The 26,812-nt window shown below is 40.5% G+C and overlaps 1 protein-coding gene across 18 annotated transcripts in view; it reads left to right on the top strand.

Annotated features, from left to right (window-relative positions):
- LOC117789921 (protein lap4) overlaps positions 1-26,812 on the top strand; it is a 65,626-nt gene that overhangs the window by 32,636 nt on the left and 6,178 nt on the right. For 9 of the 18 annotated variants that reach the window (XM_034629120.1, XM_034629116.1, XM_034629117.1 and 6 more), the window contains 15 exons: positions 69-649; positions 749-952; positions 1,041-1,227; positions 1,313-1,662; positions 5,068-5,178; positions 5,421-5,600; positions 7,189-7,347; positions 7,423-7,636; positions 7,702-7,790; positions 7,850-8,140; positions 8,223-8,477; positions 11,876-13,915; positions 17,140-17,272; positions 18,394-18,709; positions 25,836-26,339. In XM_034629120.1, the coding sequence (XP_034485011.1) occupies positions 69-649; positions 749-952; positions 1,041-1,227; positions 1,313-1,662; positions 5,068-5,178; positions 5,421-5,600; positions 7,189-7,347; positions 7,423-7,636; positions 7,702-7,790; positions 7,850-8,140; positions 8,223-8,477; positions 11,876-13,915; positions 17,140-17,272; positions 18,394-18,709; positions 25,836-26,339 (5,614 nt within the window). Of the gene's footprint in view, positions 1-68; positions 650-748; positions 953-1,040; positions 1,228-1,312; positions 1,663-2,680; positions 3,446-5,067; positions 5,179-5,420; positions 5,601-7,188; positions 7,348-7,422; positions 7,637-7,701; positions 7,791-7,849; positions 8,141-8,222; positions 8,478-10,357; positions 11,252-11,875; positions 13,916-17,139; positions 17,273-18,393; positions 18,710-22,992; positions 24,221-25,835; positions 26,340-26,812 lie in introns of those variants that run through there. The other 9 variants (XM_034629113.1, XM_034629118.1, XM_034629123.1 and 6 more) reach the window with 9 other exon arrangements.

Raw genomic sequence — 26,812 nt, 5'->3', positions numbered from 1 at the left:
TGCATTGTGAGGACACTTTAAACTGTTCAACAGTTGTTAATCTCTGCATGTTTCTCCTTCTCCAACAGATAACATTGATGGGGTGACGGAGCTGCGACTGGAGCAGTATGAGATACACATTGAACGCACCTCGGCGGGTCTGGGACTGAGCATAGCCGGAGGCAAGGGCTCGACGCCGTTTAAGGGCGATGACGATGGCATTTTCATATCACGCGTCACCGAAGCAGGCCCCGCCGATCTGGCTGGCCTCAAAGTAGGCGACAAGGTGATCAAAGTGAACGGCATTGTCGTGGTGGATGCGGATCATTACCAGGCCGTGCAAGTGCTCAAGGCATGCGGTGCAGTTTTGGTGCTGGTGGTGCAACGGGAGGTTACACGGCTTATTGGTCATCCCGTGTTCAGCGAGGATGGCAGCATCTCGCAGATCTCTGTTGAGACGCGTCCACTCGTCGCCGAGTTGCCGCCAGCTGTCCAACAGGAACGTCACATTCCGCCGCCCATTCAAATAATTCCGGAACAGCAGCTGCCTGTACAGCTGACCCAGCCGATCCAGCCGATCCAGCAGATGGCTCCTGCACATAGCTACTCGGGCAATGTGTTTGCCACGCCCACGCCGGTATCGAATGGAATGCTGCTGGAGAATGGCAAGGTGAGTGAGCTTCGAGCTCGTGATTGTGTCACGGCGCGCCGTTTGGTGTTGATTGATTTGTGTTTTTTTTTTTGTGTTTGTTTGTGGCATTGGCGACAGGATACGGCGCCGCTGAGTTTCATTCAATTGCACACGACGCTCATACGGGATCAAATTGGCCAGGGATTAGGCTTCAGCATTGCGGGTGGCAAGGGCTCGCCGCCGTTTAAGGATGACTGCGATGGCATTTTCATATCGCGCATTACCGAGGGCGGACTCGCTCATCGTGATGGCAAAATCATGGTTGGCGACCGTGTCATGGCGGTAAGTGAGCTGGGGCAATGCGGCATGATAAGTGGCAAGCGCTAATAGCATTTCATTGTACCACCCAACCATCATCTCTTGTTTGCAGATTAACGGCAATGACATGACTGAGGCGCATCACGACGCGGCTGTTGCCTGCCTCACAGAGCCCCAGCGATTTGTGCGTCTCGTCCTGCAGCGCGAGTATCGTGGACCCCTAGAGCCGCCAACGAGTCCCCGCAGTCCCGCCGTGCTCAACTCGTTGAGTCCCTCCGGATATCTGGCCAATCGACCAGGTTAGTCATCGAATCAACCAGTCATGCCTTAATACGTTGTGTTCTTAACTTTGTTCTTTCTCTTTCTTTCTCTTTTCTATCGTAGCCAACTTTAAGCGCTCTGTGGGCGATGTCAACGTTGCGGAGCAGCCTTACAAGTACAACACATTGGCCAACACGCCCACGGCGACAGCAACTGGTGTTGCCTACACAAACAGCAACAACAACAATAATAATAATAATACGCTGCCGAACAACAAGACAAACGGATTTGTCACAGCTCCAGTTGCAGGGGCAGCTCCTGCTCCTGCTTCTGCAGTTACATCACATATTGACAAATCCACAGGTCAACCAGTGCCAGCACCACGTCGCACCAACTCGGTGCCTCTGGGCGATGGCGATGGGCCACTGAATGGTGCCGCATCCACCAGTAGTGGCGATTCGGGCGAAGCTCAGGTAAGATATAAAATGCCATATACTTTGTAGTTGTTGTGTTAGTCCCTTAGTATTAGCTACCTGTTTAGTTTGTCTGCACGTCATTTTAATGTTGCTCATAAGCTCGTTCGTTCGTTTGTTAATCATGCTCAGGCTAGTCTTAAGTAACCTTTAGGCCACAAACTAAAATCAAGCCAACAGCTTGCGCGACAGTTGCCCAAAAAGATAAAGATGGGACGACATATTCCCTAAGGTAAGTTAAGATGGGAAATTGTTGAGAGCGACGCGCAAGTTGGTTAAGAGATTAACGCAAATTGTTGTTGATACACACATAAACACTCTTCCTATTCAAATACCAACAAATACATATATAAATATATCTAATTGTGCTAATACAAACTGTATCTGCCAGATTATCAATCTATAACCCTAGCTATTAGACTACACACATAAACATATATCTATTACATATTATACAATACATATCAAATTTGTTTGTGTTTGTTTTGCATGTGCCCTGTGCGCGTTTATCCTGTTACTTTCTTTTGGTATCACATACATATACATATGTTATACTCCCCATATTATATTCCCCAACATTGATAAATATGCACAAGCAATTTGTGTTCGTTTTCTGTCCTTGGCTTACATACTCGTCTATGCACATTGAATAAGAAGAGGGCCCAGTTGGGGGCGCAGGGCTAGATCTGCTGCTGTATATAATAAAAGCTAATTAAATAAACATACTCGTTAATACAAGCATACTCGTACCATCAATATTTAGTTAGGCAGTTTAGCTTAGCATTTAGTTGCAATTTCAAAAACCCAAAACCAAAATGTGTAACGAAATTTACAAAAAACCAAACATATTTTTGTTTCTTTTTCTTTAAAACCAAATGTTGCTTTAAAACTGATCTTTCTGCCAAAAACCAAAAAAAAAAAACCCAAAATCAAACCAAACAATTGAAAAAACTTGTCGAAATCCAATAAAAAATGCCAATCAACCCAACAACCGACAACAACCAACAACGGCAAGCAGCCCTCATCATTGCGGCCATTGACCAGCGATGATTTTCAAGCGATGATTCCGGCTCATTTTCTCAGCGGCGGCAGTCAACATCAGGTGCATGTGGCACGGCCCAATGAGGTGGGGGTCAGCGCAGTAACTGTTAATGTGAATAAGCCGCAACCCGACTTGCCCATGTTCCCAGCCGCGCCCACCGAAATGGGCCGCGTCACCGAGACCATCACGAAGTCAACGTTCACGGAAACCGTAATGACCCGCATCACCGACAATCAGCTGGCGGAGCCATTGATCAGTGAGGTGACTATCACAACATCACGCATACACTAAACAAAAAAAAACTACAAAAAAAAATCAATATGTATGCCAAAAAAATATAAACCAAATGCTGTGTGTGTGTGTGTAAAGTGGCTCTCTGATCTCCGCCTGGTTTTCTTCTGTCTGGTGTGCCAGTGGCTGTTCCCAACAAGGACGAGAGCATTTCTTTTCACATACTTATGCACAGCCACACCATACACACTCACACGACACCCCACTCACACACACCACATACACTTTTTTAAATTGATATACAATTGTAATTGGCTATTTCTATTGTTGGCCCTCATCTTATTTGTTCTTGTTAGCCCTTAAGCACCTACATACACATGCATATATTTTGATTTATTGTAAATAAAATGATTGTGCGACTCTATTTGAACTCCTTTTGACTTGCTTTCTGCACGCCCAACGCCACAATTGATCGATCGATGAAGCGTTCTAGTATGCGTTGCACATTGTTTAATTAATAAAATATATGAATTGAATTGTTAAGCATTATGCAAAACACGCACATCGACATTGAACTAATTGAATTGTAGTTAGACATAGTTATTATATATGGTTTATGGACTCGGATGAACATCCGAACATAATAATCTATTAATTTTGTTAACGATAAGATTACAAGACGGTAAAAGGTGCATGCATCAACATGAATTTATATCAATCCCGGATTAAATTTAATTTTATATTAAAAATCAATTGATTTACTAACAAACTATTAAACTATTTTTAAAAGCTATTAAGTAATAAAATGTAGTGAATTGAAGCTATTTACATTTTAATTTTATTTATTATAGTTTGCAGAGTTTTAAGTTGCTTTGAGTTGTAACCTCAGTTTGTTTTGTTTTGTTATTTACCCGAGGGAAGACTTAACTGTGGATTAACTCTTTTCGAGTTACAACTAAATCCAACCGAAATCCTGAATGCCCTCTGAAACTCTGTCCAGTTGACACATGAATTAGTAAATTAACAGACTGATTTAATATTCTCACACAGATGTGTCGCCTGCTTACTATGGGACTTTTAAATAATGCATAATGAAAATTCAGAGTTTTTGTACATTTATGTGCCACGCCCACACAATCATGTGCAGTGTGTCAACGACAGACCCGAAAACTAACTTATGAAGTTTATCTCTGACTGTCTGTCTGAATGTTAATTGTGGCTGTGGCAAGACAAAGTTGAATATGAGTTGTAAATAAAATATTGAGTTGTTTTTAATTTCACTTGTTGGCATTTGGCTTACAGTTTTAAAGTCTGGCAGTTTTTTTGACTAACGGCATCGATTGCAGCGTCATTTTCGCATAAGTATTCAATTTATTTTAATGAAAAGTTTTTCACACAGCCAAAGATGCATTTGTATCTTTGTTGTCAGGTCTGCTAATGAATATAAAACTTGAATTATATTTTGACATTTTAATATAAGACTAACACATGCAATCTGTGTATGTAATTTCGGGTGTGTGTATGTGTGTGTGTGTTTAAGATGTGTATTAAACCGCAGGCAGCTCAAGGCGTCTGTTGTGTGGTGCAATTCTGAGAAAACACACACAACTCACACCTGTTTATTCTTTTGGTTAGAATGGTTGTCGTAAACTGTTGAGCTCCGTCAAGATGGCAGATTTTAATTAATATATCTTTTCTCATGTTATTTAATATTCTCGTTTTATAAATATTTTAAGTTATTCAAAGTATAATAATATTTACAATATTATTTATGTGCTATAAGTACTTACTCTGGTGTTTGTGGTCTCCATTAAGAAAACTTGACATTAATTGCATGGCTTATGTTTTGTTATTAACTTATCTTTGACTTTTTCTGTTTGTTTGTCCTTGTCTCTGTGTCTTTCTATCTCTTCGTTTTTATTTCAACAATATATTCGAAATTTGTTCATGTAAATATCACCAACAATTTTGCACACACTCACTCATATTTTTTATCAGGGCACTCATTTCATAAGCACCCATCATTCAGTGCTTTTCAAATGAACACAGCAATAATTAGTACTATTTTTAGTTAGCTATGATCACTTACTTTGTACACTAACTAATAATCTTATATTTTATTGTCTCTATAGGAAGTGGTCCTGCCCAAGAATCAAGGCTCTCTCGGCTTCAGCATCATCGGCGGCACGGATCATTCCTGTGTCCCATTCGGTACACGAGAACCGGGCATTTTCATTTCCCACGTAAGTTAAACGACCAATTGAAACTACCACGCACCGCGAAGGGGAGGGTAATAGTTATAAGGAATGTATAAACTTTTCAAATTAAAGCAATTGAGGTGTCACAGCTTGTGCATGCAAATGAGCTGCATAATTAACTCGTAATGCAGTCAGCTTAATTACAGGCAATTAAATTAGCCACGGTTGAACTTTTGACATCTGTCTATAACACATACTTATTACACACATTTGAATGACTTACACAGATTGTGCCGGGTGGCATTGCCTCAAAATGCGGCAAGCTGCGCATGGGCGATCGGATACTGAAGGTGAACGAGGCAGATGTCTCAAAGGCCACACATCAGGATGCTGTCCTCGAACTGCTGAAGCCTGGCGATGAGATCAAGCTCACCATACAGCACGATCCTCTGCCCCCTGGTTTTCAGGTAAGCCAAACAAATCAATTTCCAACAAATTTAGCATTTTACTTACCCTTTAGTTTGCTTTTGTGCCACTTACTAGTTTAGCTACATATACTCGTATACTTAACTTTACGTCTTATTTTGTAAATATTGAATACTTAATGCTTTAAGTCAATACCAAAAACCTCTTTATACTTCTTTTTTCTCTATGCTCTATGAATGCTTAAAAAACATTTACGATGCAAAGCACATAGAAGTAGTTTATGTAGTAACCGAGGTAAGATTCTATATATATTTTACACCCAGCTATCAATTGGTTCCGCTAAACAATATATCAAAACCTTATCCAATATCACAAATATTTGCATACAAACTTGAAATTTTGAGTTGATGAATGTGTAAAACGAACTTGCAGCTTATTCTAGATATTCATTTTAGCAACAATTGAATCATATATACGATGAATCATATATAAGACCCAGTGATCAGATCTTAAATAACTGTATACCAGATTTCTTAAATAAAAGTCAATAAAATCGTAAAACACCTGTCAAATATTCAATTTAAAAAAATGTATATCTGGAACTATGCAATAGCTATCGGACTTGAGTATCTCTTAGTCGGATGCTCGACTTAATTGCTGTTGTAACTGCTTTTATTAGATATTTGAGTAACTGCTTGTAGAAAATAACTTTAAGAGATAAATAAAGGAAAAAAAATAATAATGAAGCTTTAAAATATTACTCATATTATTCAGAACGCCATTATCTTAATATTGCAGTCGAAGTGATTCTATAATTTAAACATGACAGAGATAAGATTAAATACCATTTCTGAATAATAAATAGCAATACATGAAAATCATAAACAAACGTACAATTTGTATATAAAATAAAAACACTTTGTATAATAGTTAAAAAAAAGGAATTTAATTTAGCTTATGGCCCTCTTTATTGTTCAAGAGATTTTCATGCTCTAGTCCTTACACTGCTTTGCATAGTGTCATTATAATATGAATGGTTTTGTTTTTGACTTTACTTTAATTTATTTAATTGTTGAGCACTTGAACGAAGCCATTGCTGATTTCTTTGCTATGTTTTGTTATACATAATAATAAAGCTTTGACATATTACTCATATTATTTAGAACGCTCTTATCTTAATAATGCAGTCAAAGTGATTCTATAATTTAAACATGAAAGAGATATGATTAAATACCATTTCTGAATAATATGTAGTAATACAAGCACTTTGTATAATAGTTAAAAAAAAAGGTATATAATTTTGGTTATGGCATTTCTGAATAATACATAGTAATAATTGAAAATCATAAACAAACGTGCAATTTGTATATAATATAAATACACTTTGTATAATAGTTGAAAAAAATGTATTTAATTTAGCTTATGGTCCTCTTTATTGTTCAAGAGATTTTCAAGCTCTAGTCCTTACACTGCTTTGCATAGTGTCATTATAATATGAATTGTTTTGTTTTCGACTTTACTTTAATTTATTTAATTGTTGAGCACTTAAACGAAGCCATTGCTAATTTCTTTGCTATGTTTTGTTATCGCTATCGTTGTTGCTATTGTTGCTGTTATGGCAAATCACAGGAAATTCTGCTGGCCAAGGCGGAGGGTGAGCGCTTGGGCATGCACATCAAGGGCGGCCTAAATGGACAACGTGGTAATCCGGTGGATCCATCTGATGAGGGTGTTTTCGTGTCCAAAATTAACTCGGTTGGAGCGGCTCGACGCGATGGAAGGCTTAAGGTAAATTTCTTGGAATAAGAATGGCGGGTAAATTAAGTTTGAGCCGAACTAAGTTGAACTTGTCTGTGACCACAGGTGGGCATGCGTCTGTTGGAGGTCAACGGCCATTCGCTGCTGGGTGCTTCACATCAAGATGCTGTCAATGTACTCCGTACTGCCGGCAATGAGATTCAATTGGTCGTATGCAAGGGTTACGACAAATCCAGTTTAATGCATTCCATTGGCCAAGCAGGTGGCATGAGCACCGGCTTCAATTCGTCTGCGTCCTGCAGCGGTGGTAGTCGTCAAGGTGAGTCAAATCCAAACTGAACATACCCATAAAATCGAAAACTAACTTGAGCTCAAATTTTACAGGCTCTCGTGCCTCAGAAACGGGTTCGGAATTGAGTCACAGCCAAAGCATATCGAGCTTGGATCACGAAGAAGATGAACGCCTAAGACAGGTAAGTGAAAATTTGTTCAGCCAACAGCCAACGACAAAACTCACGCCTTTCAACTGCAGGACTTTGATGTATTTGCGGCACAACAGCCGGATACAGCTGGAACTCCGGAGCCCACCAGCCAAACAGGCTTAGCAGCAGCAGCAGCATTGGTGCACGGCGCACCTTCACCTTCCCCCATACCCACCACACCGACGCCGCCCGCTGTGTCCGCTAATTTAGCACAGCCAGACACAGTTGCCGAACAGACCGTGGCGCTCATTCACGCCGAGCAAACGCCTCAACATCAACAACAACAGCAGCAGCAAACGCAACTGGCAACAATTGGTCAGGAGAAAAGCACGCAGGAGAAGGTTAGTCAATGACCTTGGCCCTTAGCTGCTGGACAGTGTATTTCAATGTCGTTCTCCCTTTTGTGCAAAATCCAAACTTTAGGTGCTGGAAATTGTACGCGCTGCGGATGCTTTCACCACCGTGCCACCGAAATCACCATCAGAGCATCATGAACAGGACAAGATACAAAAGACAACGACGGTTGTTATATCGAAGCACACGCTCGATACAAATCCTACCACCCCCACAACGCCAGCAGCTCTGCCAATCGGTGCGTCGCCATTGCTGCCACCAGAGTCAGCGACCGTTGCTCAGACTCAGACACAACAACAGCAACAACAGCAGCAACAGCAGCAGGTATGTAACTGAACGCACGTCTTTGTCCAACTTTTCATGTACGTGTCTGTGTGTCCTTACCTTACCTTTGTTTAACGTCGTCTCTAAACGTGTGTATGTCCTATTGATTTTACTGTGTTATTCTTAACATGCATACATACATATGCCACATCAGCGCAATTGACTGTTGCGTATCCGAAAAACACCAAAAATCCCACACAGTACTCAAAATCCTTCACTCATTTTTTTTTTTATTAATATTTTTCTTATACACTTTTGTTGCTCGTTCTCTTAAATAACTTCTCTAACGTCTGGCGTGTTTATTTGTATTTGTATCTATACTCGTATATGCATATTTGTATCTGTGCTTGCTCGTGTTCACATCTTATAAAATTTATCCATTCAATTCATATGCGCAAACATTTTCCACATATCACAAACTTATGACCTAAAGTACATCGTAACACTCCATCCACAAAAAAATTCGCATTCGCATCACATAAAACTCGTTTCCCCCTGCGGATGCCCATCATTTGCCGCCTGTCTGCCTTTTTATGTGTACGTTATTGTCTCATCTACAGATCTCAGACCTAAAATGCGATAAACAAAATTTATTCATCTAAAGAAAGAAAATGAATTCTATCAATTATTCATTAATTACTTCTGAGAAAAGTTCTCAATTGATACCAAAAAAAAAAAGCTTATAAAATGTTCTTTATTTCGATTCTGTTTGAATTTGACAACTGTTATCGATGTTAACGATGCGATTCTTTTTCAGAGTTCAATTAAGTTCGCTGAGAGATATATTTTTTGAATTTGACATTAATTTGTATACAGTTAATATTTAAATATCTTAACCCGACACTAATAACAACTGGTCTAAATTTGTTTATTGTTAACAATATGTATTGTCAATGTTACTTAATGTGCAAATCGATACTTAAATAACTTAAATCATTATCTTGAGTTAATTTTGTTAAGTTGCTGTGTCCAAACTGATTTTTAGTAGCAATATCATTCATACTTTTGTCATCAGCATTCACTATAAATCATGTTTCTGTTGAATTTTTATCATTGCATTGCATTTGTTAATGGAGGAATAAAATGTGATTGTACGAAAGATGAAATTGTTAGCTAAATAGCATGGGGCGTATGAGTTATAAATTGTAGTATCCTAAGTGCATGGTCGACTCCCTTGATGAAGCGTTGCCTGGCAGGGAATTTGGAACTGTGGCTCAACTTTGTTCACCTGATTCACATTTATTGAAATGACAGCAGACGATTTATTATTTATTAGCATATTCGTATGAGCTGAATTCGTTCTGCTTGCTCATTGTTGTTGTTGTTGTTGTTTTTATTGTTGTTGTTATGTTATTTGTGCTACTTACATATTATATCAATTTCTGTTTGCGCCTTTATTGTTACCTTTTGGATGGCTGGTTGGCTGCTCCTTGGGCAGCATTGTTATTGTGTATGCCTGTGTTGCCCTTGTTGTTCTTCTTCATGTTGTTATTGTTACTGTTGTTGTTATAGCTGGATGCTGCTTACCTTTAAACCTGGTAGCATTTGAATTTGCATTGACAGCATAAGGAAAAGAGAAAAGAATTACACAAATATGCATAGATGTAAATACATATATACTTTTATATACATATGTATATATATATATACGATATATACATATATAAGTATAAGTAATTCAAAAACTGCTGAAAGGAATTTCCATTAAAATGTTTCTCTTATCTTCTTCTCGTTTTTCCTTTTTATTGCTCTCAATGACGTGCGCGCCGCCGTTTGCTGCTTTTCATCACATTGTTTTTAATTTTTTTCTCTTCTTTTATGTGTATTTTTTATTCATCCATTTGTTATTATTTTTCTACTCGTTTTGGCATTCTGCGTAGATCTCATTGCAGCGTATTTCTTAACAAGCGGATGTTTCCCACTATAAGACTGAGTATTTAGTTTAAAATACAGGAATAAATCGAGTATACCTTAAAGAAATGCTAACCAGAAGAAAATGATATAATCTAGGCAACAGCATGACAAAGTTTCCTTTCTATAAGATTGTTAATAACATATACTATGTGTATGTACTAATCCTAGTCGTGTTCAAAGGGCAAAGAGTTACTAACTAATGAATACACAAACTAGACAGTGGCAATACCTCCTAATACTATCTATCACTTGACTCAGCAAATGGTTTCAATGCCCCTCACCGACTAGCTTTCTATATTGTGCAGTGAAAGAATAGAAATCTAAATTAAACACACACTCAAAGTCCCTCCTGTTATTTTAGATGACAAAGATGAGAAAAATGATATTAATACGTGTATATGTAATAATTCTGTACCGTCATATTGCGGCTTACAGTTCTCAGTATTCACATACATACATAATCTGAAGTTTATGTATTGTTGTCTTTTGATGTTTATTGAGTCGTATGTCTTTTATGTATATTATTGCTAAATGTGTAACACTGAAAAGGTCCAAATAAGCAACTAAATAATATTCATATATTAAACTCTTTTACCGAATAAGTCAAAAACTGTCGAGCAAACTGTTATATGTATAATACTTGAATGTTAAACAAACCTCTACATACAACTAGGTGAAAGTTATGTTACAACTGCTGTTAATTCCATTCTTAATATTATCGTTTCATTCGTTATCATTTTTTGTTTTCTCGCTGTTCATTGTTCAGCACTATAAGTATTTGATACATTCCTAGGTAAATGGAATATGAATTGTGAATTTTTGATGTCAATAAATAAAATCTAAATGTTATTATCGTGACTACGGAAAAGTACCAAAATTTATTTAATTTATAGGAATAGGAACTGCATATGTATAGATATCTTTTTGTGGGGCTAAAAGCGATTTTAATGAGGTCCATCAGCATTGAATCGTCATTGTTTTGTTCATATATTTTATTTTGTTGTTCACTCATTTCTATCTTATTTCTTGTATTTTGTCCTTGTCTCTGATTCTGTCTTCTGTTGCGCTCGCTGTGTAATCGTTTATTCGTCGTGACCGTTGTGCAGCTCATTTTACCCATCAAGCAAATTGGCCAGAACAGCGCAAATGCACCTCATCATCAGACAGCGACATTGGTAATTGGCTAACAGAGTGCAGGCGGCCAAAATGGCCAAATCACCGTAAGGAACAAGAGAAATAAAACCAAAGAACGAAAATATAAACATTATAGAGCACCAGAGACCATCTAAGCACAACCATAAACACATTCAACTCACAACAGTCTCACAAAAACGCACTCAATTAACTTCGCACATTGCAATTTGTGTTACATGCTTTGTGTGTGTCTGTGTGTGTGTGTGTGTAAAGCAACAAGCTTTACAAAGAACAAAAATATGCAGAACAAAAACTAAATGTAAACCCAAAAACATCCAAAAATCCTATAGCAGCGTGGAACTCAGACGCCGGAACGACTCGCGCCTGGAGCTCGAAATTCTTATCAACAGATGCTGGAGGCACAGGAGGAGTGTAGAGCTAAAGAGCTGATCACGACACCCAAGAAAGCTGAGCCGGTGTACATCATCGATGACGATGAAGCGGACGAGATTGATGCTATTCCAGAGGAAGATGAGGAAATCGATTCTTCACCACCGGCGGACGTGCAATCGCCGCCTTCATATGCGGACACCGATTCCGATTGCTTTGATCGTCCGCGTGGACGTTACACCAGCGACTCGGAGAGCGATTGTCGTCCTTATAAACCGACGCGTTCCGGTCGCAGTACACCGGAGTATGCTGGAGGACATCGTAAGTCGGTGAGCTTCGATCTCAGTGGCGATGAGCGCTCCAGGTCGGACTATGAACGCTCTCGTTCCCGTACTCCAGACCGATTCACTCGTGCCTATGACTCGGAGCAAGACACGCGGACAACTTCAAGCAGTCGGATGCCACGTAAGGGAATTCTTAGGGCCACGAGTCCCAGCTCCTCCAGCAGCTCCACTCTGGAGCGTCGTCCTGAGAAGCTAGCACCTATCGTGCCTGCTGTGGCGCGAATTCGAGAGGTGGAATCACCGCAACTGCAACGTGTCTCACGCGCCACATCTCCGGAAAGACCTGGCGAATTGGAGCGCGAGAATCCCTTTCGCCATGCCAGAACTGATGAAGAGGATGATGAGTACACGCAAATTGCCAAAGCCATCAATAGGTCGCCACGTTCACCTCGCGAGCAATTCTTGTTTAGCACCTCACGCTCCAATGAAGATCTGCTGGAGCAATCGCATTCCAGCGGACGCAGCACACCCAGCACGGTCATATCAAAGTCCACGGAGAATTTGACGGGTGCTCGGCCCAAAGTACCCCCACCCACGTTACCCAAGCCGCAGCTCAAGAAGGCCGATCTGGTTCGCAACGTGGCCCTCGAGACATTCCAGGCCAGTGATGTGGGCCAGGGGGACTTTGCGGTGTTCGAGCACGATGCCAGCACCAACACCATCCACCAGGTGCCCAAGTTGCCAGTGCGCGTGGGTAACAAATCGTCCCGTCCTCGTGAGAGTCCACCTCCGCCTCCCGTCAACTATGCCACATTACCCAAATTACCTTTGCCCAAACCGACGACGCCCTCAGTGCTGGAGGAGTCAATGTATTTGGAGGCTCTGCCGCCAGCACAGCGACGTCCTCACGATTTTGTGCATGAGAACTCGCCGGACAACATATTGGTTACGGCGGAACAGCATCGTCAGTTTCTGTTGCGCGAGAATGAAATGCGAAATCAGCTGCGTGCTCCCTACGAGCCGGCCCCGCCCATACCTATTGCAGGGATGAGCAGCGAGAGCAGCAACAACAAGTTTGCGGTAAACAACCCTTTTCTAGATTGTTGCGATACTGACATTGACAGCCTGCCACTCCCTCCACCGCCACCAACCCCATCACCACCAACACCTCCAATAACAACAACAACAACAGCAACACCATCTATAACATCAATATCAATTAGCGCCGACACACCACCCCCAAGACCACCACCACTAGCACCACCTGCCCAGCTCTCACGTCATTTGCATGAGTCGCCTAACCGACTAACCGCAGTCGCCACTAACGCATCAACATCTTATTCTCCCACTGTCACTGCCACTGCCACGGCTAATGCTAACTATCTGATGGATGCCGCACCACAGCAGCTGATTTTGGGCGCAGCGTCGCCAGCTCAGATCTTTCCCACGGCCCAAATACTGCCGGTTCAATATGCGAGCTTGCCACAGCCGCAGCAGCCTAATAAACTAAACCTAGGTGCCACAAATCCATCGTCGTCGCCGTCGTCGTCGTCGTCACAGCCCATTTTTAACCTGGTGCTGCTGCCGGGCGATCAGCGCCAGGTGGTTGCCGCCAACTCATCTGCTTCGGCGGTGCTTTTAAGTGGTGCAAGTGGTCCGCTTTATCTGCAAGCGACGCCAGCAACGCCATCAGCGTCGAATGCAGCACAGTTAACGGTGAGTGAAACGCCCGTCGTCGTCTCATCCAGGGTTACAACGACAACGACACCGTCATCGTCATCGTCACCGTCGCCCTCGTATGCCGCCATGAAATTTCCAACATTCTCGGAAATTGTGGTCAGCCCCGACTCAAATAGCAATTACCAAAACATGACCACAGCTCGCGTTGATATATCAAATTCGTCACTGGGCACCAGCAGCTCCTTCTCGATAAACTCCAACTCGTCTAACTCGTTGCTGCTGACAAAGACCGCAGCTGCGGTTAGCTACTATGAGACGGCCGAGGAGATCTATTCGACCATTGAGGAGGAGGCCATTTATAGTAATACCTCGTTCTTTGATTCCCGACGCAGTAGCGACACCTCGCTCAATTGCCGCACCTCCAAATCACCCACACCGCCACCGTTGCCCCCGAAACGACCTCAAAAGCCAAGTAAATTACGTACCGCCCCGTTGCCTCCGGTTGCCCAGAAGCCGCATGGTTTGCGTGGCCTGGCCAATTTCAAGTTGCGCTCACAGTCACAGCCACAGCTGCTGGCAGCAGGAGGAGGATCCGGAGGAGCATTGCCACCGCTACCCCAAAGTCCCACGACACCGACTGGCAAGGAAACCACCGTGTAGCCCAACACCACCAACCTCCACTCCACCATCGAGCTGTCCACTTAAGTTAGCAACCTTTTGGCTGAAAGCTGTTGCCTGTTGCTTTCTGGGTCAAGTTGGCGACACTTTTCAAAGTGCTTTCAAGTTGACAGCCCGTCTCCCTTCCCTGATCGCCTCTGCCTCTGCCTTCGCTTATGCATTTTAATTAAAATCCAACACCTCTTCACCCATCAATTAAAAGAGCAACAGCAAATTGGTCAAGCCAGTTCAGGTCGCTGTCTGTCGATTTATTTGAATGTTTTTATTTGATTGATTGGTTACTGCATTCGAGCAGTGAACACAAGCATTCGCTGCACAGTGTCTACTTGCCACATCTGTCTTTGCTAATTAGATGCAACTTTTTGTTGACTTTGGAGCCAACCCACAATCCACCGCACAAATTGCTGTTGAAATTGAGCAGGCGACCAACAGCCCTCCCTCTATCTATCTCTTTCAATCTCTCTCACTCTCTCTCTTTCTACCCCTATCCCACTTCTCTCTATCTGCACATTCGACTCTAATTTGACGTTGATTGAAACAGTTGGTTGCTCGAAGCACTGCAGTTGCCCCACCCACCGGTCGATTCATTTCAATTTTTTTCTCCTTTGCGAACACGAATAAAAAACCTGAGGCAACGAGAAAATTGAAGTAACGAACTGTACACATATTTTCATGTACACATACAAATACAAAAAATACAAATGCAATTTTACAATTTATATAGTTAATTACTGCAGTAGAGCTATTAAGTTGATTTTAATTCGTAATTTATTTTTTGACTAACAAAACGATGAAACAAGTTGAATATTTTTACTTTTATCATAAATAAACATTCTGTAATGCGATACCTTGAGAATTGAATTTTTCATTTTGTTTTGTCCGCCCCTCGCCCCTCGCCCGTCTGCCATTTCTGTGTTAAAAGGGCTGCATATGTCGAACTTTCTGTTAAATGACCTTGAACGCATGCCACATCCACTAGCCACGTTCAGGCGTGCGCCAAGTGTGCCGTACTCATTGGCAACTGGCGGTGCACTGATTTGGGCTTTTGGCCACGACGAATTGCCAGTGCTCCAAGCCATCTCACAATCTTATCTTATCAGTTGACACTGTTAATTGCTAGCGATAAGCGACTCTATCTGTCTTTCTAAGTGAGTGTGTGTGTGTGTGTGTGGATAGCAAAGGGAAATCACATTAATAAACTAACAATAAAATATAACCAACTATATACAGAAAACATCACACATACGCAGCGTTGTATCTCTAAGAATTATACAATGGCTTATTGGCTTTTAGTGTGCTGACCAGAACTGCTTGAACCGGCAACACAAGCTACAAGCTACAGGCAACTGCATCTGCCGTCAGCTAGCCACATTCTCAACACTTTCATGGCTAAATAAATTTCTATTAGCCAGACCGCTCGACTGCTCCACTCTTCATTGGGGCAAAGGGCAAAAAAGGATTTCGTTGCTGCTACAACGTTTCGAGTATTGAGTTTAATTGAAAATCGAAAGATCCGATGCGAAATTAATTTCTTTGCTAAAAATACAGCTCAGCTCAATTCGAGTGGGCTATGATACTATCTATTGGACTTCTGAGCTTCTGGACTCCTGCCTGCCTGATGGCTTTGTGTGTGTACCAACGTACTTGACTTATCTACTTAAGGCAGCAGGGGGTAGGTAGAAGGTGATAGACGGAGTAAGGGGATTTGCTGATATCGCTTTACCATGATGCTCCTGTCCTTAGTTGGCTGCTTGCTTGCCTCCTTTATTTATGAGCCTGGCCTTCTGTGTTGGCCATTGTGGGTCTGTTGTTGTGCTCGGATCTCTGGTTGCCATACGAGCCGAAGGATAAGGTTGCAATTTGTGCAGTTTAACGCTGGCTTTTGCTCTTGCTCTTTCCACTGTCGTTTAATGACTTTGTCGTCGTCGCTGCAACAATTCTCTGCGTTGCAAGTCCTCCATCTGCCCCATCCTGGCATTGGCTGTCTCATGTTGCCTAAAACGAAGAAATTGCATGAAAGCATAAAACCGACAGTACATGACTTTGGATGATAAATGACCTGACCCGGTCCTGTTCTGTCCTCTCCCCTCACCGCCTTCCCTACCTCCGTTTACCGCCGCAACTGTAATTTGCGTCCCCTTGCCCCTTGCCCATAAATTGTATGTCCTGGGGCAAAAACAATGCTCTCATCCCCTGCCTTGCCACATCGATGTGTTGTTGCCCACTTTATGACGGAAGCAGAGGTTGAGCCCCTCCTACTCCTCTTTCCCATCCTGGGAAATAGCTCCTGTTGCTATTGGCGGTACACAAACTAGTGCCCCTCCATCGTTTCGTGTGCTTTTTAATAAACTTGTGCAGTGCCATCAATTTTGTTTATGGCTGTTTGGATTTCTTTGACTTTGACTTTGAAAATTGCAGTTTTTCCATCGTTTAATTGAGAAAGTACTGTCAAACTCGATTCAGCTGCAGCTTTTCATATTTTCTTTTTTTTCCTATTAACAATTTTCACTTTCTTGTTTAATCGTTTTGTATTTCGTTCTTTTTTTGTTGACTTGCTAACAATTGGCTTTGCATTTTTGTAGTTATCACCTGGCGGCGAGAATGCAGCAGCAACGGCGACGGTGACACCAACGAAAGTGCCTAAATCGGTATCCGATAAAAAACGATTCTTTGAGTCTGCTATGGAGGATCAACACAAGCCCACACAAAAGACAGGTGAGCTGTAGCGAATATGCAGACAATCAAGGATGCCACTGAAAACGAAACCAACCGAAAATCTCTCCAATCTCCATACATTTTTGGGAGATTTTCGGTTGGTTTTTTATTTGTGTGGCACCCCTGAATATAATTATTTTTATTTATTTGTTAATTTTAGCTAGTGTGGACAATATAGTGGCTTTCTTAATTATTAGAATCTAAAGGGATAAATAAGTTCACAGTGATTTTTCATGACCATTTCCAACATTTTGACAGGAAAATTGTTATTATTTTCTTAATTCAAATCTCAAATATAGAGTTATAATTGATTTGTATAATTGTTCACATTAATTTCTACCAAAAAAGTAGTAAACAATATTTTCTTGTAAGATTACAATACTGTACACTTCTTTACATAGCACTGAAAGATCTATTTAACTTATTTGTATAGAAATATAATAGTTTAAAAATTATTTGTTTTATGCAACAATTCTATAGATAATGTTCAAAAAATATCCGATTGAAGTCTTTATCAATTGATGGCAGTCATTAACAATTACTTCTCATATTCATGGCCGTCCAATACAATAGTAAGTTGATAGTTGACCTTTCAAATTGGCCTCATGGCAAATGTGGCCACACCTCGTATGCCCAATGCCGAGTGGAAAATGAAGTCAGCTGCTTGAGGCTAGAAAGGACGCGTATCCAATGCGAGCTGTGTATTGTGCTGGCAATCCTTATCAAGTTTTTGCTCAGTGGTTTGTGTAATTAGAAAATGAGGCGTTCAAGCTATTGTAGCTACCGCCCCCCAGAGTGGAATTAGCATGACAAAGGAGATGGGAAACTGATGAAAAAAACTGGTAGAGGATTGCTGAGAATGAGTAAGATTGCCTGCAGTTGAAATGCAAGATTGCAGTGGGGGATTAAAGCTAACTGAGAAGGCTTTGTAGAGTGCAATAGCATGCTATTTATTTAAATTCCTAATTTATTTTCACGGCTTTGTTCGCCATGAGAGGCGGCAGTTGCGAGTTGCAAGTTGCTTGTCAATCGCAAAAAAGAAAGGCAAGGCATTTAAATCTGTATAGTGTTGGCTTATGGCTGATGTGGATGCTTTTTCTTTTTATTTTACCACGTTATAGAGAAAGTTTTTTCATTCCTGTCAAAGGATGAAGTCGAAAAGTTGCGCCAAGAGGAGGAAAAGAAAATTGCAACATTGCGTCGTGATAAGAAATCCAGATTATTGGATGCCGCCAATGACAACATTGACAAGGAAGATGCCAGACATCCTGATAGGCAACATGATAACGCTGACAACAGCAACAGCAGCGACAATGATGACGACGACGACGACGATGATGATGATGATGACGATGATGAGGATAATGAGATGACCAGTCGTAAGGATGTCGTTGATAATGTTGTGTTGGCGCAGTTCGATGATGCAGAGGACATTAGGTAAGTCATTCATGATGACGAAAGTCTTATTGGATTATTGGTGCTTGCTCTCTTTTTGCATTTTATGTTACATTTCAATGCACAGACACGTCCACAATCGGTCATCCCACTGTACGATTATGATAATCAGTATACCACATATACTTACACTCGCACACACACAAAACACACACACACACACAGAAAATAATTTCTCTTAACGGTGTTTGTGCATTTGTTATTTTCTTTTTATCCATTTGCTTTTAGTTTACATTGGTAAAGTTTCTTCTGCTGCCTTTTTGGTTTGGTTTTTGGTGATGGTGCCGATGAAAATCGCTTTGATTTCTGTTGCTCTAGAATTAAATTATCCATAAAAAGAAACGCACACACATATCTACACATACACATACACTTACTTTAAGTTCATCTATTTCACTCCTCATGCCACATGCCACAGAAATCTGACGGAGCTGATCATCATCATTGAAACGTAGTTTGTTATAATACAGCCACATAAGTATATAGTACGTATATATGTAAATATCTGTAGTTATCTAAGCAGACTCTATAAAAAGTACGAGTCGAGTACAACCCACACCTTGGGCATATGAAAGATTTACGCCCTAAGCGGTTTAAGTTTTAAGTAGCACTTAAGCGTTGTCTGGACTCGTAAATCGCACGATGCTTTTGAGGCGTTTTGCCACTTAAAAACATGTTACGCCCCTTTCTTCTTCTTTATGCTCTCCTACTCAACTAGAATTGGAGAACGAGAATGAGGAAAAGTAAAAGAAAGCGTACATTTTTAATAACTCCGTCTAGTGGGAGATTGGGTAATGGAGCATAACTCCATGTTATGTTAAGATTTTTCTTGAATGTTAAATAGAAAGCAAAGCTGAACCTGTAGCTGACTGGGAACCAACATTTGTTTTCGTATTACGTCGCTTTGGTAGCTAATTTGTTAGCGTATCGCGTATACGCACCGTTGTGCTGCCATCGCCCCAAGCTGCTCAACTGCTTTGCTTTTGTGCGTGGTCGGCCAAATTGAATTCCCCCCGGCACAATGCCAGCTGTTTTTGCAATTGGATAACTTCATCATTCAAAACAAGCCACAAATTGCGTTTTGTGGGAATCCCACGCCACACCCCCTCCTTATTCAAGTCAGTGGTAATGGCAACACAAATAGGTAAAAGGTCGAAAATGGGGCGTGGGCTGAGAAAGAACTCACGTGCAGGTGGGCATAATTTAGTCGATGTGTGTTGCTTTAATATTATTGTAAGGCATATTATTGTAATGCATTGAAATCAGCTTCAATCTCACTTGTTCCAAGGCAGTATTATAAGGTGCATTTAAGAATTAATGCCCTTAAATGTCGCCACAGCATTGTTTTCATTTGCTACATTTTTTACAGTTCACGATGTGGCAATTAAAATTAGTGCTTCTTGTGTTGTCCGAGGCAGTGGCAAGTCGCTAAATCCTTGGCATTGCCACTCGCAGTTGCATGCAACACGTAGCGTAACTCTCCTCAAGCTGTTCTTCTCACACATACACATGAACCTACTTACGAGTACATGCACTCCTACTTCCATAGGTATATCAACAAAGCGCAAGTGGGAACTGTTGCTGATGTCATTCTCATGCCCGTCAGCCCTTTCAAGCTATTCTTGTACCTTTTATTTTTCTTTTTGCTACTCTGTCTGTCTGTCTGTCTGTCCGTCTGTCTGTCTGTCCGTCTGTCTGTCTGTCCGTCTGTCTGTCTGTCTGTCTGTCTGTTCATGTTACTCACATACTTACCGTTGCCAGCTTATCAGGCAACGTATGTCTGCCATGTACCTGCCACTGGGAGTGCGACTGCGAGTGGGATTGTGTCTAAGTCTGAGATGGAGTCGGACTTGGAGTTGGAGTAGGAGTCCGTGTTGCCGTCACCGACGGCGCGTTACTATTTGTTGACTCTGGCAGCATTATGTAATGAGCAACAACAATGTAATTTAATACAAATTTAGCCCCTCCTCCTTCCATATAAGCAAACAAACAAGAGCATACGATAGAAACTGGAATTTTGCAATGGTAAACATTAAATACCCTTACAATAACTTTTTGGCAATAGACAAGATTCCTTAAACGAACAGTGTCCAACCTTTCTATAGCTATATATTCAAATTTTAAAATTAGATCAGTATAAAATAAAGTACATGTGTCTTGCAAACGTCATGTGAAAGTTAAGGGACTTTTTTAAGTGAAGCGACGGCAAGCGCATGGAAGGATGACAACACAAGATATCATTTAGCGGGGACAAAGCAACGGGTCTTAAGACATCGGAACCCGCAAAGGAAGCAACTGTCGGTGTCCGTCGTGTGTTTGCGAATTAAATTTAAGATGGGGCTATGAAAATATTACATAGACCAAAGAGATGGTGTGTGGGGTATATTGGTAGAGAACAAAGAACAATTTTACCTGAAATGTTTATATACATTACATTACGCGGGGGCGTCTCTAACAGGGGCATTAAATGGCACTAAAAAAGGTGAAACAAGGACTGCTAAATATGATATGCCCAATACCAAGAAAGGCACTTGAACTTTTTTATTTTTAATTTTCCATTTAACTTACCTGAACATTTATCTTTAAAGTGGTCTTATCGAATTGAAAATAGCATCATCAATATTTCTCACTTAATTTACTTGTTGTGAACAAACAAGATTCGACTTGTAAGTCGCTGTTAACAAATCAATGTGTTAACCTTGAATCTAATTTTGCGCAGCTTCACGAACTGCCCAACGAACCGACCAGGCCCGATCCGACTGACCAAATGGCTTACAAGAAAAATTTACATAAATTTAAATGTGTGTTATTATGTTGCCGAACGATGCGGCCTTGGAATTCATAACGAAGAAAAGATGATAAACATGCTAATAACCTATTTACAATTTCACAGCAAAAATTTCTACTAGTTTACTGATTTTGTTGTTGTTGTTTTTGGTTGTTTTCTTACGCATAAATTTACGTTTCGGCTTTGTCATAAGACGGACAAAAGAATTGCGTTCAAAGAACATAAAACGATAAGAAATAAAAATATTGCCACTAAAGCAAAATACCAAATTAGCCGGCACAGCAATGTTCTCAATGCGATTTGTATTTATATTCAAATTAAACTCGTTTAAATCTATAAAAATTGTGTAGCACAAAGGCTCTCGCCAGATCCGTGTTTATGAATTTTTGTTCGGCTTCCGTGGCGACAAAGTCGACGTTGGCGTCGGCGTCAGCGTCGGCGTCGGCATCTATGACGACGGCAGTGGCAGCGTCGCGACGCGTCGGCGGCGGCAAAACGCAATCGAATTATTATTTGTGCATTAATCGGCTAATTTATAGTTTGATAATTTATGAACTATTTCTAGTTGGTCCGGCAACCGCAAAACTCCGAATCACCAACCGCTTCTCGGCTGATGAGACTCGACTCCCTCGCTCTCGCTTTCAATTGGATTTGACCATTTGGCTGTTTGGTCGTTTGGCAGTTGCCCTTGAAATGATCGCGACGTCAAGACAATTGGTCAGTTTTAGTTTTTGTTTTGTTTTCTCTGTTTTTTCTGTTTTTTTTCATTTGATATTTATATTATGTACGCAGGTTTGTGACCGCAGCTTCTTGGGCCGCTTTTGTGATTTTATGCAGATGAAAATATTTATGTTTTGTTGATTGCGCATAAATTAATTTATATTTTATGGCGTTGGCGCTACGTTCGTTCCACAAATGGACCGCACCGCATATGCAAATCGCAGTTTAGCTATCTGTGAATCTGTATGTGTGTGTGTGTGTGCTTGAATTTGTATGTATTTCTGATATAAAAGCATAATTTGACCTTAAGCTAAAATGAGGGCGTTAATGATGCTTTTTATGTGTGTATGTGTGTGTGTTGTTTTTTTTTTCTCTGAAAACAATTTTTTTGTTTTCCAGTTTATTATTTTACTCTGTGGTTGCTTTTCGATTGTTATTTTGTATATTTTGTTTGTTGCTTTTGGCGCATAAATATTAATTAAAGTTGGAAAAACCCCGGCTACATTTAGTGACACAGTCAGAGAGTGAAGTGTAAAAACTTGGCAGCATCATTAAAATCCAAAACCAGAACCAAAAACAGCAGCAATTGAACATTTCTTTGCCAGCACGAACTGAAATTGTTTGTTTTTCTTCTTTATTTTCCTTAAATATATAATTTATAAATGTTTTTTCCCACCTGCAAGTCCGATTACATTGCACTTGTTTAATTGTACATCACAAAATCTTTCTGTTTCTGCTTATCACGAACTTTTTTCAGGAATCCACTTGACGAAATTGAAGCAGTATTTAGATGCTAAAACTATACTAAGTTCTCACACACACACCAAATATCCTATACCCAACACTCACACTGCAATGAGAATGTGACACGTTTAATGACTAAGTTATGATATCTAACTAACTAACTAACTAGTTACCTATATATATTTATAGCCTATATAAATGAGAGAATTTGACTATAAGATAATACTAAAAAATGAAAATACAAAGGATGGGAAACTTTAACTATTTAGTCTACATAAAAGAGCACATTTTTATAAGCAGCAACTTTTTATACTATCTTTACTACAATGTTAAAATCTAAGTACGTAAATCTACTACTTTAATATACTGTAGCAACCGCCCTCATGCCAACTTAATAAGCATACTCTATTCTCTTACCTTTTTTTATTTTAAAAGTTCTTTTATTTCACTCTTTTTCAAAACGCCCAACAAATAAAAAACTAGAATGCAGCGCAGCTCTGCCAACACTTAAAACGCTTTCACACTCATACTTAAACACTCACGCACACACACTTCTACACTCACACCTCTCTACATACAAATAGTCACTTGACCACCAACAGGAGCTATGGGCCATGTTATTAGCATATACTACACGAATATTGTTATTTAAAGAAGGAAAAGGGGAAATTATAAAATTAAAAATAATGATTTTTAGAGCAGGACAAGAAGACTAATTACATTAGATGTACTTGTTTTTCAGGCAGCAATTGCCTAGTCAGATATTCAGTTGTATAATTGTATTTCCAACAATATTATTCATTTTCTGTTGCGTTTTCTATTAGAACACTAAACTCAACATCTCTTTAGATGAATCCTAACTGCCTAAGGTTATCCATACCCTTCTCTAATAAATAGTTCCTGCATACGAATGCACGTTAAGTTTATAACATAAAATGCGTTGTTATTGTCAGCGTTAATATTTTTATATATTTTATAAATATGTATTGTACTTGTAAAAAAATAAGAACAGTTGATTTACTCTCGATTCATGTATTAATATTAATATTCTAAGTATATGATCGCAAATTGTATCATTATCATTTGATCAGCATCGACATTGGACATCGGATAGTAACATACATTTCCAATTTATTTTTGTTTTTGATTAACGTGTGCCATATAAATGTATTTGTTGTTAATGCATCAAACAAGCAATCACAATGGAAAAAAGTTTATGAATAAATGCAAAATAAAAGCAATATCAATTTGTTTGCAGTTTATTGTCGTACATATTTAATAAGTATATTTAAACATACGATTATGCCCACATCAATCATCTGTATTATGGTTATGGTAATTTGTTATTTTGTTTTGTATTTTAATCAAGTTAATCACAGCCAACAATTAGCAACAAAAATATTTTCCTGATTAAATAAAATTTTATTCCAACTAAAACTAAAACTAAAACGCAAGCGAACACTAAAAAGTTCAATGTAAAAAGTTCTAAGGGCGTTCCAAACATAAATCTGTCAATTGCAAAAGTTGAACACGTTTAAATACTATGCGAAACGGATGGAAGGGTCCTGGGCCAGGACTCTCTAGTGGCGCAGGGCGAAGTTCATTTAAAAAGTCGAAATGACAAATGCATGAATAAAACGAGCTGAGCAAATGCCAGCGCGAAAATGTGAGCAAAAAAAAAAAAAATAGAAAAAAATCGAAAAATATAACAAGTGCAGCTGCTTGGTCCGGTCAAGCTTGGTCGCACTTGGCCAGGCCAACGTTGCAGGTCTGAACCTGAATTCTCAGCCATGACACGGGCTTACAGTGTACCTGCCCTCTACTTTCCTCCGCTTCTACGGCCACGTGTAAATTGAAAAACATAAATCACTCAAGCAGAAGTTGTAGCTATTGCCGACTCCCTTTCTAGGCCCCTTTCTCTCGACTATATGCGAATAATTTCGAATTAAACTTGAACCGAAAGTGTGTAGCAATTTGTTTAAGACTAAAGCTAGTCTAAGGATCACGCTGGAAAAAAAACAGGCCACAAAGTTCGTCAGTGCCAGACGTAGACAGACTCACACTCTTGGCCAGAAGATAGCAAGAGAGAGAGAGAGAAAGATGAAGCCAGAATAGAATACTGACAGATGAAACCGTATTGCAAATAGTTTTGGTTTGCTCACTTTTAAAATTAATTTTGCATACTAGCTGTGCATATCTATAGTGAAGCAGAGAAAATATGAGCAAGAGGGAGAGAAATAGAGAGATAGAGAGAGTAATAGCAAGCCAAGTTTTACGACTTTGCAGACATGCAACTGAACATGGCTTATGCCGCCGTGTCTGGCCCGGATTGTCTCGAGCTTTGGCTTCAGCTCTAGCTCTTCTTTTGACTCCGCTTTCTCTTCTCTTCTCTCCACCTCCCCCACTCTCTGTCTTCAGCTCTCTGCTGGCGTAACACGCTAATCTCCAGCTGCCATGTTATTGCACTTGTTGGCAAAGTTGTTCAAAAAGTGATTTTGTCAGTCACTGGGAATTTGGGGGTGAGGTTAAAAGTTTGCAATGTGTTTCTTGGTTTTTAATTACAACAAATTTGACTTGTTATGCCAAAGTTTGTTGCATGAAAAGCGGCCCCAAAGGCGCACGCACGTTCTCATCTGACTAAAATGAATTAACGTCATTGTTTTTGTAACTGCTCATATCATGTGCTAACCGCATTCAACACACAATTACCCCATACACAAAGCCACACATACTTTTGTTTGTTTGGCCACAAACAGCATTATTTTCTTACTTTGATACTGATATATGTATGTATATGTGTTTTACTTTGCACAATTGAAACACCCAACAACAATTTTGAATTCACTAAAATGACAGAACCGCACAAAGTCAAGCGCAGACAATTCGCGTGCCCAGCAAAATTCCCAAGCAGCAGAGACAGTTGAACGTCAAGGCCACGCCCACGCCTACCGCCACGTCCGTGCCCACGCCTGCAAATGATACGCCCAAGCCGTCGCTGTTGCCGAAGCCAAAGGTCAAAGTGGTGATGCCGCCCGCATTGCAGCAGCGTCTTTGGCAACACCAGCAGCAGCAACACCAGCAGCAGCAACAGCAACAACATCAATCGCAGCCCGATGAGCCAACCATACACGAAGAGGAGCTGCCTGCCACGCCCACTGGCTCTGGAAGCAGTCGCATACCCGTTCGCACCCTGAAAGCCGAACGCCGCGCCCTCGCAGCAGCTGCACGCCAGGCAGGCATCAGTGTGGAGGAGTACGTCCGCCAGCTGGAGGAGGAGCAGGAGCAGGAACAGCCGCTGGAGCGTGGTGGCTCACCAGCCACGCCCACGACGCCTACGGGCAAAAGTCGTGCCATGATGAAGTAAGTTTTATGCGTGGCGATCAAAGAGTTGACAGGCATGCAGAGGTCACAGTTCGCAGGTCAAATGACCAGGCAATTCCACAGCTCGTAGGCGAAGTCATTCAGTTATCTGTTGTTACACACCCACACACACCAGACACACATGAGCACCCACACAAACACAGTCACAAGTGAAAGGCTGCCTTTTATCTGTATACTCTATCTGTGTACTCTATCACATAAGTATCTCAATCGTTGTCTATAAATTGGCAAACACTTTCATCTTACTTTCGGTATTGTTTAGTTTGCGTTTAGTTTGGTGTCTGTTTTAGTCACTTTTCTTCTGTAAATACACTTACTATTTGGTAATTATCTTAAAGATACACAATTTATCTACGCTGAAGCAAACTCTTTGCTTCATTTTCCGTCTCTTTGAGTTGCAGCTCTTTTGGTTAAAGTTCAAACTTAATGCTAGTATAATCTCCTCTAATAAT

Source organism: Drosophila innubila (assembly GCF_004354385.1).
Source record: "Drosophila innubila isolate TH190305 chromosome 3R unlocalized genomic scaffold, UK_Dinn_1.0 2_E_3R, whole genome shotgun sequence".
Lineage (NCBI taxonomy): Eukaryota > Metazoa > Arthropoda > Insecta > Diptera > Drosophilidae > Drosophila > Drosophila innubila.
Note: the sequence above shows the minus strand (reverse complement) of the source record. Positions and strands in the feature narration are given on the sequence as shown.